This window comes from Anolis sagrei, chromosome 6 (assembly GCF_037176765.1).
Source record: "Anolis sagrei isolate rAnoSag1 chromosome 6, rAnoSag1.mat, whole genome shotgun sequence".
NCBI classification, from domain to species: Eukaryota; Metazoa; Chordata; class Lepidosauria; order Squamata; family Dactyloidae; genus Anolis; species Anolis sagrei.
The window spans coordinates 57,781,973-57,795,037 of NC_090026.1; the positions used below are offsets into that span (position 1 = coordinate 57,781,973).

At 44.0% G+C, this 13,065-nt stretch overlaps 1 protein-coding gene across 10 annotated transcripts in view; it reads left to right on the forward strand.

Annotated features, from left to right (window-relative positions):
• FHOD3 (formin homology 2 domain containing 3) overlaps positions 1-13,065 on the forward strand; it is a 496,353-nt gene that overhangs the window by 305,584 nt on the left and 177,704 nt on the right. For all 10 annotated transcript variants that reach the window (XM_060781410.2, XM_060781412.2, XM_060781413.2 and 7 more), the window contains one exon: positions 10,002-10,136. In XM_060781410.2, the coding sequence (XP_060637393.2) occupies positions 10,002-10,136 (135 nt within the window). The remainder of the gene's footprint in view (positions 1-10,001; positions 10,137-13,065) is intronic.

Sequence of the window (13,065 nt, forward strand, 5' to 3'; positions counted from 1 at the left end):
CTTCCTTAACAATCTTTTCCAGAATCTTGCCTGGTATCAACATGAGGCTGACCGGACGATAATTGTTTGGGTCATCCTTTTTTCACTTCTTGAAGATTGGGACCACATTGGCCCTCCTCCAGTCTGCTGGAACTTGTCTCGTTCTCCAAGAACTCTCAAAGATGATTGCCAATGGTTCCGAGATGACTTCTGCTAGTTCCTTCAATACTCTTGGGTTTAGTTGATCTGGCCCTGGGGACTTGAACTCGTTAAGAGCAGCCAGGTATTCCTGGATGACTTGTTTCCCAATTTGGGTTTGCATGTCCTCTAATCCCTCATCCACTCCATCTTTCTGAGGTTGCAGGTGACTTTTTTTTGTGAGAAGACCAAGGCAAAGAAGGCATTAAGTAGTTCTGCCTTTTCCCTATCCCCTGTCAGCATTGCCCCATCTTCTCCTCGAAGAGGCCCTATCGCCTCTTTGTTCTTCCTTTTTCTACTGACATAAGAAAAGAAGCTATTTTTATTGTTTTTAATGTCCCTGGAAAGCCTGAGCTAATTTTGTGCTTTAGCCTTGCGGACCTTTTCCCTACAGCAGTTGGCTATTTGTTGAATTTTTCTTTGGTGATTTCTTCATTTTCCACTTTTTGTGCATGTCTCTTTTGAGTCTTAGCACAGTAGAAGTTCTTTGTACACCCATTTTGGCTTCTTTGCACTTTTCCAATTTTTCTCTCTTTGTTGGCACTCTTTGCAATTGTGCCTTGAGTATTTCACTCTTTAAAATCTCCCATCTACCGTAACTCCCTTGCCTTTTAGTATCTGTGTCCACGGAATGCTGCTCAATATTTCTTCATTTTTTGGAAGTCAGCTCTCCTAAAGTCTAAAATGCAGGTTTGACTTGTCTTAGTTTCGGCCTTCCTTTGTACCTCAAACTGCAGGAGTACATGGTCACTTGCCCCTAAGGATCCGACCACTTAACAGTATCGATCAGGTCCTCAGCATTTGTTAAGATGAGATCAAAAGTAGTCGACCCCCTTATTGCTTCTTCTACCTTCTGGACTATGAAATTGTCTGCAAGGCAAGTGAGGAATTTGTTGGAATTTGTTGGCTGAGTTTGTTTTCCAGCAAATATCGGGATGGTTGAAATTGCCCATGACTAATATATCTCTTCTTTGTGCCTGTTCGGTCAACTGTTGGCAGAGGACTTCATCAAGTTCTTCATCCTGGCTTGGAGGTCTGTAGTAGACGCCTACAACGAGATCTTTTTTAGTCCCAGTTCCCTTGATTCTTATCCAGATGCTTTCAAGCTGGTTTCCCGGATTGCTGTCTTACATCTCTTCTGCAGCGTAACAGTTTTTGACATATAAGGCTACTCCGCCTCCTCTCCCCTTTGATCGGTTTTTGTGAAAGAGGTTATAGCCCTCAATGTCTACATTCCAGCAATAGGAGTCATCCCACCAGGTTTCAGTGATGCCTATGACATCATATTTGTGGTGTTGTGCTAAAAGGTGGAGTTTGTCTTGTTTATTTCCCATGCCCTGTGCATTAGTATAAAGACATGTGAGTCTCTGATACCTTCCCCTGAACTGTTTATTTAGGATTATTGTGCTTTATAATAAATAATAATAATACAACTTTATACCCTGCTCCATCTCCCCCAGGGGGACTCGGGGCGGCTTACATGAGGCCACACCCATCAACACAATAGACACAATATACACAGAACATAAAATGCAAAAACCTTCAGTACGTGATCCTCATTGTGTTTGTGCAGCCCTCCCTTTAGCCTTCTAGTGATTGCCTGACATTGTGGGTAAAGTACTGTTTGCAAGGCTATTGTCCCCCTCCCCCGGTGGACCTAGTTTAAAGTGCACCTAATGAGGTTTGTGAGACTGTGAGCAAAAGGTGTTTTCCTACTTGTGTGAGATGCACCCCATCCCTTGCCAGTAGGCCATCCTCCTGGAAAAGCAGGCCATGATTGAGGAAGCCAAAGCATTCCTCCTGACACCATTTTCTATGCCAGTTACTGACCTGTACTATTTTTCTGGCCCTTGTAGGACCGGGCGGCAGCCAGGATGTTAACGGGCGCTCTGTACAGAGAGAGGTCAACCCTCCTGTTTAAGGAGCTCCATTGGCTGCCGTTTACCTACTGTACCCAATTCAAGGTGCAGGTGCTTACCTACAAAGCCCTAAATGGTTTGGGACCTGCCTACCTGCGTGACCGCATCTCCGTTTATGAACCAACACGCTCCTTTCATTCATCAGGGAGGGGCCCTGCTCGCAATCCCACCTGCGTCGCAGGCGTGTTTGGTGGGGACGAGGGACAGGGCCTTCTCTGTGGTTGCCCCCCGACTTTGGAACACCCTCCCCAAAGACATTAGACTAGCACCCACATTGGCAGTCTTTAGGAAGAGTTTGAAGACTTGGCTATTCCGATGTGCTTTTCCAGAATAGAATGACTCCCACCACTATGTCCCAGAAGCACTTTATCAGAGTTTAATGACTCTCTGCACATTGCACTTGCCCAGAATCACAACATACCACCTGTCACACCCAGCACTTTTTAACCTGTACCCATCACTGGCCCGGCCCTGGTTTTTATTGCGTAATGGTGTAATGATTTGTTATTGCTTATGTTTTTAATTTACTTTGTATTGTATTGTTATTGTTTGCTGTTGTTGTGTTGAGGCCTTGGCCTTTTTAAGCTGCATCGAGTCCTTCGGGAGATGCTAGCGGGGTAGAAATAAAGTTTAATAATAATAATAATAATAATAATAATAATAACTGGGAGGAGGGACGAAAAGACCACCTGTACATTAGATTGTTTTAGCTTTGTTCCGAGAGCTCGAAAATAATTTACGGTCTTTTTCAAAAAGTATGTCTAGCAGTATCATTGGTTCCTACATGAATCAACATGAGGAGGGGATAGTGATGGGGCTTGAGGAGCCTGGTGAGTCTCTGAGTGATATGGTATACAGTATTTTTGCTCCAGGGAGGCAGCATATTTCTCGAGCCATCCCATCTGGTCTGGAAATGACGGCTTCCGTTCCTCTAAGAAAGGAGTCACCTACTACCAAGACCTGCTTACTTTGAGGATTTACAGGGTCCCTTTTTTGCAATGTAGTGCGTAGGTCCCCAGAAAAGTGATCCTGTTCATGTGAATTGTGTAGGTGTAAAGTGTTGTCTTCCCCCTCGGCATCCCCAGTGCATTCGTCAAGGACAATCCATTGAGATTCGTCCAAGAGCCTATGATTCTCCTGAGTGTGCACTTGGTCTATGATTGGGGATGGAACATTGATCGTGTAAGTGTGAATGTTGTGAAGTGTTGTCCCAGTCAGGGCTATTCCCCACACATTGATCAAGGACGAGCCATTGATCAGTATCTAAGCCATTCTGGTCTTCCCCAAGATGTTACGTTTCCTGGTCAGTTGTTAGTTGTGTGAGAATTTGGGCTCTATTGTGTAACTGCAGTGAGTCAGTTGTTCCTGGTTAGTTGTTAGTTGTGTGAGAATCATAGAATCATAGAATCAAAGAGTTGGAAGAGACCTCATGGGCCATCCAGTCCAACCCCCTGCCAAGAAGCAGGAATATTGCATTCAAATCACCCCTGACAGATGGCCATCCAGCCTCTGCTTAAAAGCTTCCAAAGAAGGAGCCTCCACCACACTCCGGGGCAGAGAGTTCTACTGCTGAACGGCTCTCACAGTCAGGAAGTTCTTCTTAATGTTCAGATGGAATCTCCTCTCTTGTAGTTTGAAGCCATTGTTCCGCGTCCTAGTCTCCAAGGAAGCAGAAAACAAGCTTGTTCCCTCCTCCCTGTGGCTTCCTCTCACATATTTATACATGGCTATCATATCTCCTCTCAGTCTTCTCTTCTTCAGGCTAAACATGCCCAGCTCCCCAAGCCGCTCCTCATAGGGCTTGTTCTCCAGGCCCTTGATCATTTTAGTCGCCCTCCTCTGGACACATTCCAGCTTGTCAATATCTCTCTTGAATTGTGGTGCCCAGAATTGGACACAATATTCCAGATGGGGTCTAACCAAAGCAGAATAGAGGGCTAGCATTACTTCCTTAGATCTAGACACTATGCTCCTATTGATGCAGGCCAAAATCCCATTGGCTTTTTTGGCACCACATCACATTGTTGGCTCATGTTTAACTTGTTGTCCACGAGGACTCCAAGATCTTTTTCACACGTACTGCTCTCGAGCCAGGCATCACCCATTCTGTATCTTTGCATTTCATTTTTTCTGCCAAAGTGGAGTATCTTGCATTTGTCACTGTTGAACTTCATTTTGTTAGTTTTGGCCCATCTCTCTAATCTGTCAAGATCGTTTTGAATTCTGCTCCTGTCCTCTGGACTATTGGCTATCCCTCCCAATTTGGTGTCGTCTGCAAACTTGATGATCATACCTTCTAGCCCTTCATCTAAGTCATTAATAAAGATGTTGAACAGGACCGGGCCCAGGACGGAACCCTGCGGCACTCCACTTGTCACTTCTTTCCAAGATGAAGAGGAAGCATTAGTGAGCACTCTCTGTGTTCGTCCACTTAACCAATTACAGATCCACCTCACCGTAGTTTTGCCTAGCCCACATTGGACTAGTTTCCTTGCCAGAAGGTCATGGGGGACCCTGTCTAAGGCCTTACTGAAATCCAGGTACGCTACATCCACGGCATTCCCCGCATCTACCCAGCTTGTAGCTCTATCGAAGAAAGAGATCAGATTAGTCTGGCATGACTTGTTTTTGATAAATCCATGTTGACTATTAGCGATGACTGCATTTCTTTCTAAGTGTTTGCAGACCGCTTCCTTAACAATCTTTTCCAGAATCTTGCCCGGTATCGATGTGAGGCTGACCGGACGGTAGTTGTTTGGGTCATCCTTTTTTCCCTTCTTGAAGATTGGGACCACATTGGCCCTCCTCCAATCTGCTGGAACTTCTCCCGTTCTCCAAGAACTCTCAAAGATGGTTGCCAATGGTTCCGAAATGACTTCCGCTAGTTCCTTCAATACTCTGGGGTGTAGTTGATCTGGCCCTGGGGACTTGAACTCATTAAGAGCGGCCAGGTATTCCTGGACGACTTCTTTCCCAATTTGGGGTTGGATGTCCTCTAATCCCTCATCCACTCCATCTTGCTGAGGTTGAAGACTCTCTTTTTGTGAGAAGACCGAGGCAAAGAAGGCATTAAGTAGTTCTGCCTTTTCCCTATCCCCTGTCAGCATTGCCCCATCTTCTCCTCGAAGAGGTCCTATCACCTCCTTGTTTTTCCTTTTTCTACTGACATAAGAATAGAAGCCCTTTTTATTGTTTTTAATGTCCCTGGCAAGCCTGAGCTCGTTCTTTGCTTTAGCCTTGCAGACCTTTTCCCTACAGGTGTTGGCTATTTGTTTGAATTCTTCTTTGGTGATTTCTCCCTTTTTCCACTTCTTGTGCATGTCTCTTTTGTGTCTTAGCACAGTTAGAAGTTCTTTGGACATCCATTCTGGCTTCTTTGCATTTGTCCTATTTTTTCTCTTTGTTGGCACGGTTTGCAATTGCGCCTTGAGTATTTCACTCTTGAGAAATTCCCATCCAACCGTAACTCCCTTGTCTTTTAGTATCTGTGTCCACGGAATGCTGCTCAGCGTTTCCTTCATTTTTTGGAAATCAGCTCTCCTAAAGTCCAAAATGTGGGTTTGACTTGTCTTAGTTTCGGCCTTCCTTTGTACCTCAAATTGCAGGAGCACATGGTCACTTGCTCCTAAGGATCCTACTACTTCGACCACATCGATCAGGTCGTCCGCATTTGTTAGGATGAGATCAAGAGTAGCCAATCCCCTTGTTGCCTCTTCTACCTTCTGGACCATGAAATTGTCTGCAAGGCAAGCGAGGAATTTGTTGGACCTTGTACTCTTGGCCGAGTTTGTTTACCAGCAAATATCGGGATAGTTGAAATCGCCCATGACTACTACATCTCTTCTCTGTGCCTGTTTGGTCAACTGTTGGCAGAAGACTTCATCAAGTTCTTCCTCCTGGCTTGGGGGTCTGTAGTAGACGCCTACAACGACATCTTTTTGAGTCCCAGTTCCCTTGATTCTTATCCAGATGATTTCAAGCTGGTTTCCCAGATTGCTGTCTTGAATCTCTTCTGCAGCATAAGAGTTTTTGACATATACTCCGCCTCCTCTCCCCTTTGTTCGGTTTCTGTGAAAGAGGTTATACCTCTCGATATATACATTCCAGCGATAGGAGTCATCCCACCAGGTTTCAGTGATGGCTATGATATCATATTTGTAGTGTTGTGCTAAAAGGAGTTCATCTTGTTTATTTCCCATGCTCTGTGCATTAGTGTAAAGACATGTGAGCCCCTGAGATCTTCCCTTGAGCTGTTTAATTGGGATTATTGTGCTTTTGGTACTTGGTCCTTGTTGTGTTTGTGCAGCCCTCCGTTTAGCCTTCTGGCGATTCCCAGACATTGTGGACTCTATTGTGTAACTGCAGTGAGCAGAAGTATTCTGGGGAGGCTTCCTGGTCCTATGTCTCTTTCTAAGGGTGACATTCCTCCAAGCCTGAGGGTTGTCCATATCTGAGGTAAGCTCCTCATGGGCCTCCCCATAATGTTGGTGTGATATAGGTTGCTTGTTGGGACAATGTGCTGTGTGGTGTCCAAGAACAGCTCGAGTTTCTGAATGTCCTTAAGGGTCTTAATACGGTCCTCGAGTAATTGGATCCTCTGTTCCATGTGAGTCATCTGTTTACACTTGGGGCAGATGTAATTGAGTAATTGTTGTGTGAAGAAGCTGAACATGCCACATTTTGTGTATAAGACAAAAATATTTTGTGTTTCTTCCATCTGCAGACTGCTTTAGTGTATTTGTTTTATGTTGTTTTCTGTATGCAGGGATAAAGGTGTAGGTTAGTGAGGGTCTGAGTTTATATAGGTCAAACAGGACACAACCACTTACTCCCAGAGAGCTTCAAAGAACAGGGAACAATGAGTCATTAATTGCTGCCCACTTCTGGCTAAAGAATTTAGTCTTGCCTCTCAAACAAAACAAAACAAACACTCAGAGCAGCTAATCTTAAACACTCACTCAGATTCCTAATGCACTCTGAGACAAGGCTTGCCTGAAGCAGGGGAAGAAGATGGTTTCTTGCTTCCTCAACTTCTGTGGGAACTCATCCACCTTGTTCAATGATCTCCTTAGAGAACTAGACGGGGGAGTGTGTCCCTGTTGGTTCTCCTGGATATCTCAGCAGCTTTCGACCATGATATCCTTCTGGGTCACCTCTCTGGTAGTTCCAGTTCTTCCTGGAGGGACAGACCTAGATAGCAGAGATGGGGAACTCCTGTTCGACTCCCTGGCCTGTGGGGTCCCTCAGGGTTCCAACTTATCCCCCATGCTATTTAACATTTACATGAATCCGCTGGGAGAGATCATCCAGAATTTTGGAGTATGGTGTCAAATTTACACAGATGACACCCAATTCTATTACGCATTTCCACCAAAAGCAAAGGATGTTGTCCTGGTCCTGATCCGGTGTCTGTCATCAGTTATGGACTGGATGAGAGCAAACAAGCTGAAATTAAATTCAGACAAGACAGAGGTACTTCTGGTCAGTCGCAGGGTATAGAACGGTATTTATTTATTTATTTATTTATTTATTTCGGATATTTGTACCCCACCCTTCTCAACCCCCTGGGGGGGACTCAGGGCGGCTTCCAGCCAGCACATATTTGATGCCTACAAATAAACACAATAAAATACATATCAAAACCAATAATTATAAAGAGTTTAAAACATTAAGTTAATACAATAAAATCTACAAAAATGAACCATCCTATTGGCTATTATCTAGCCAAATTCTATAGATTGGAAACTGTATAGGGTTACAGCATGTGCTGGATGGGGTTACACTCCCTCTGAAGGCACAGGTTCGCAGCTTGGGGGTGATCCTGGATTCATCATTGACCCTGGAACTCCAGGTGTCGGTGGCAGCCAGGAGCACCTTCGCACAATTAAAACTTCTGCACCTGTATCTCGAGACGCCTGGCTTGGCCATGGTAGTTTATGCCTTAGTCACGTCCCATTTGGACTACTGCAATGCTCTCTATGTGGATCTGCCTTTGAGGATAGTTCAGAAGCTACAATTAGTCCAGACATTGGTAACTAGGTTGCTAACTGGAATGCTATATCGTGAAAGGACCACTCCCATGTTGCAACAGCCCCACTGGCTGCCGGTCTGCTTTGGAGCTAAATACAAAGTGCTGTTCGTTACTTATAAAGCCATAAATGGCTCAGGTCCAGGCTACTTGTGAAATTGCATCTCCTTATACAGACCTTCCCGGTCACTGTGGTTTGCAGAAGAGGAGCTCCTCTTTGTCCCACCCCCATCTCAAGTGCAACTGGTGGGATTGAGAGAAGGGGCCTTCTCTATGATTGCTGCTCGTCTCTGGAACTCCCTTGTGAAAGAGATAAAAATGTCCTCCACACTCCTCTCTTTCAAAAGCTACTAAAAATGCTCCTCTGCACTTTGGCATATGGGAAGGAGGATTATTTATTTATTTATTTCACATATTATTTTACATATTTATATCTCGTCCTTCTCACCCCCGGAGGAGGACTCAGGGCGGCTTCACAACAGGGCTTCATTCAATGCCAATAACACTAATAAATAATAAAAGCAATTTAAAAATTGGTTAATGCTTTCAAATTACTGAAATCATAGTCCAGGTCAGTCTATTATCATTCACACAAACTGTGTCTCATTCTAAATTGCTTCCTCTACTGTTCAAACGCTTGGCCCCATAACCAGGTTTTCAGTTTCATTCTAAAGGACAAGAGGGAGGGGGCCAATCTAATGTCACTGGGTAGAGAGTTCCACAGGCGCCACTACTTAGAAGTCCTGTCTCTCATCTCCACCAGTCGTGCTTGCGAGGATGGTGGGACCAAGAGCAGGGCCTCTCCTGTTGATGTTAGACTTTGCAGTGGTTCATAGCAGGAAATATGTTCAGATAGGTAAGCTGGGCCAGAACTGTTCAGAGTTTTATAGGCTGAAGCCAGCACTTTGAATTGTGCTCGGTAGCAGATTGGCAAACAGTGGAGCTGGTGTAGCATAGGGGGTTGTATGCTCTCTTTATGCTGCTCTGGTGAGCAATCTGGCTGCTGTCCATTGGACTAGTTGGAGCTTCTGAGTAGACTTCAAAGGCAACCCCACATAGAGTGCATTCAGTAATCAAGTCGGGATGTAACAAGAGTGTGGACCACCGTGGCCAAGTCTGACTTCCCAAGGTATGAGCACAACTGGTGCACAAGTTTTAATTGTGCAAAAGCTCCTCAAGGAAAGAGGCCACTGCAAAACAGTACCTCCAAGTCCCATATCTGCGAGGTACTTAGGGGACTTTAGGATTAGGGTACTTTAGGATTAGGGTACTTTAGCAACGCCATTGAAAAGCAGGCTGTCCTATCTGTACTACGTGTCCATAATGGCATATTTAAGAACAACTATAACAGCCAATGCTTCACCAATTTTTAATTGTGCTAACTATGTCAGATGTCTTACTGGTGACTATGCTTTTAAATATACTTGCTTATTGATTAGCTGGTGTATGTCTTTATTTTGATATTTAATTTTATTTGATAAGTAGAATGCTGTTATTATTTTGTATTATGTTCTAGTTCTGTTATGTTCTGGTATATGTCAGGCATTGAATGTTTGCCTGTATGTGTAAACCACCCTGAATCCTTCTGGGGAGATCTAAAAATAAAGCTGTATTATTATGATTATGATTATTAAAATATGTATAAATGACATTGACATGTTGGTTCACTTTTCAATCTCAGATAATCAAAAGTCACAAATGAAAAGGGGCAAATCCCTGTTCAGTAGTGGATTGGCTACTGAGAGTAGGAGAAACTGTATGCATGATTAGCAGACCGTATTACTGAATTAATAAATGGTAATAAAGTAGGGGAAAATAGACATGAGGACAAATATTTCATTGAAATATTGAGTGATACATTTTTCCTTTCTTTTTAGGTCATCCTTGGGTGGTCTCCTTACATCATCCTATCGACAGCACCAAGAATCCTTGGCAGCAGAAAGAGAGAGGCGACGACAAGAGAGAGAAGAGAGGCTGCAAAGGATAGAGCGTGAAGAAAGAAACAAATTTAAGTAAGACAAATGTTATTTCATGGTTTATTGTCATGGAAAAGATGTATTACATTGAAACACGACACATTTACTTTGTAATGCTGGTTCTGTCATGTGGTTAGAATCATAGAATCATAGAATCAAAGAGTTGGAAGAGACCTCATGGGCCATCCAGTCCAACCCCCTGCCAAGAAGCAGGAATATTGCATTCAAATCACCCCTGACAGATGGCCATCCAGCCTCTGTTTAAAAGCTTCCAAAGAAGGAGCCTCCACCACACTCCGGGGCAGAGAGTTCCACTGCTGAACGGCTCTCACAGTCAGGAAGTTCTTCCTCATGTTCAAATGGAATCTCCTTTCTTGTAGTTTGAAGCCATTGTTTCACATCCTAGTCTCCAGGGAAGCAGAAAACAAGCTTGCTCCTTTCCCTGTGGCTTCCTCTCACATATTTATACATGGCTATCATATCTCCTCTCAGCCTGTCTTCTTCAGGCTAAACATGCCCAGCTCCTTAAGCCGCTCCTCATAGGGCTTGTTCTCCAGACCCTTGATCATTTTAGTCGCCCTCCTCTGGACACATTCCAGCTTGTCAATATCTCTATTGAATTGTGGTGCCCAGAATTGGACACAATATTCCAGGTGTGGTCTAACCAAAGCAGAATAGAGGAGTAGCATGACTTCCCTAGATCTAGACACTAAGCTCCTATTGGTGCAGGCCAAAATCTCATTGGCTTTTTTTGTTGCCACATCACATTGTTGGCTCATGTTTAACTTGTTTTCCACAAGGACTCCAAGATCTTTTTCACACGTACTGCTCTCGAGCGAGGCGTCCCCCATTTTGTATCTTTGCATTTCATTTTTCCTGCCAAAGTGGAGTGTCACTGTTGAACTTCATTTTGTTAGTTTTGGCCCATCTCTCTAATCTGTCAAGATCATTTTGAATTCTGCTCCTGTCCTCTGGCGTATTGGCTATCCCTCCCAATTTGGTGTCATCTGCAAACTTGATGATCATGCCATCTAGCCCTTCATCTAAGTCATTAATAAAGATGTTGAACAGGACCGGGCCCAGGATGAAACCCTGCAGCACTATACTTGTCACTTCTTTCCAGGATGAAGAGGAAGCATTGGTGAGCACCCTCTGGGTTCGTCCATTCAACCAATTACTGATCCACCTCACCGTAGCCTTGCCTAGCCCACACTGGACCAGTTTGTCTGCCAGAAGGTCATGGGGGACCCCGTCAAAGACCTTACTGAAATCCACGGCATTCCCCGCATCTATCCAGCTTGTAACTCTATCGAAAGAAGAGATCAGATTAGTCTGGCATGACTTGTTTTTGATAAATCCATGTTGACTATTAGCGATGACCGCATTTGTTTCTAAGTGTTTGCAGACCACTTCCTTAACAATCTTTTCCAGAATCTTGCCTGGTATCTGCATCAGGCTGACCGGACAGTAATTGTTTGGGTCATCCTTTTTTCCCTTCTTGAAGATTGGGACCACATTGGCCCTCCTCCAGTCTGCTGGAACTTCTCCCGTTCTCCAAGAACTCTCAAAGATGATTGCCAATGGTTCCGAAATGACTTCCGCTCTTGGGTGTAGTTGATCTGGCCCTGGAGACTTGAACTCAGTTAGAGCGGCCAGGTATTCCTGGACAACTTGTTTCCTATTTGGGGTTGGATGTCCTCTAATCCCTCATTCACTCCATCTTACTCAGGTTGAAGATGACTTTCTTTTTGTGAGAAGACCGAGGCAAAGAAGACATTAAGTAGTTCTGCCTTTTCCCTACCCCCTGTCAGCATTGCCCCATCTTCTCCTCGAAGAGGCCCTATCGCCTCCTTGTTTTTCCTTTTTCTAGGACATTGATGCTTTCTAAAACATACTGTGAATCCGTTCCTGGCAGTGAAATTGATGCCCAACCAAAGAGCTTTTGTGCAGCATTCCAGGGGAATTTCAGAAAGACCCAATAGTATCAGGATAAATGTCCCTCCTCTTTGTGTCATCTATCCCATAGAGGTGTTATGTAGTCATCCACTTCCTCAAGGATTCCTTGTCTCTGATCTGTTATCTCCATAAGTGCCTGCATTTGCACTTTAAAAAAAATAGAAATAATGATTTCTCATCATCTTTGTACCAGCTTAAGGTATTTTATACAATTGTTATACAATACATCCATTTTAGAGTATCCAGAATGGAATGTGAAGCAATGCCTTTTCAACCCACTTTCAATTCTCTAAGGCGCCTTTGGATCATATTGACTATTAGAAAACTTCTACTTGATCACTTACATGTATATGTTTTATAAGAATTCCTGTAAATCATGAGCAGACAAGCTGCTTCCCACCACCTGTTTTACAAGATAACTCCCAAATCTTTGTATTGAAATAATGCAGGAACACTTTTGTATGTCCAGGCGGGGGTGAGGGGTTGGGGCAAATCTATTGTTAGCTGAGTGAACTTGACTATTATGTCCACACTTTAGATTTTTAAGTCAGTTCGCGCTGATTCCTATATTTGGGTTACCTCCAACTTCTTCAAGGAAGTCAATCAGTATTTTGTTGATGGACGCTCATCCATGGAATTCCATTTCTGATGGCCACCAGCATACCTGCATATATTGGTTACAGTTCCCTTGATGACATGCCCTGGCACAATTCCTTGTTATAGTAGCAGTGTAATACTTTTAAGGACATTGAAGAAGGTCAGGCACAATACCTCCATGGACAATTATCCTTGACTAAGATGGCAAGTCAGGAGCTCCGCCAAGTCACAGCATCTTCCAGCTTTCTTCAAGCACCTGGGGGGAAAAACATGAAAATTATACCAATGATGGAAGCTGTTCTGGAACATCTGGAACATATTGGGCAGATATCCAAGACATATCAGTGACACAAGGGGCAAACCTGCATCCAGGAGCCCCCCTGTCAGCTGCTTTCAAAACAAATCAAATTTT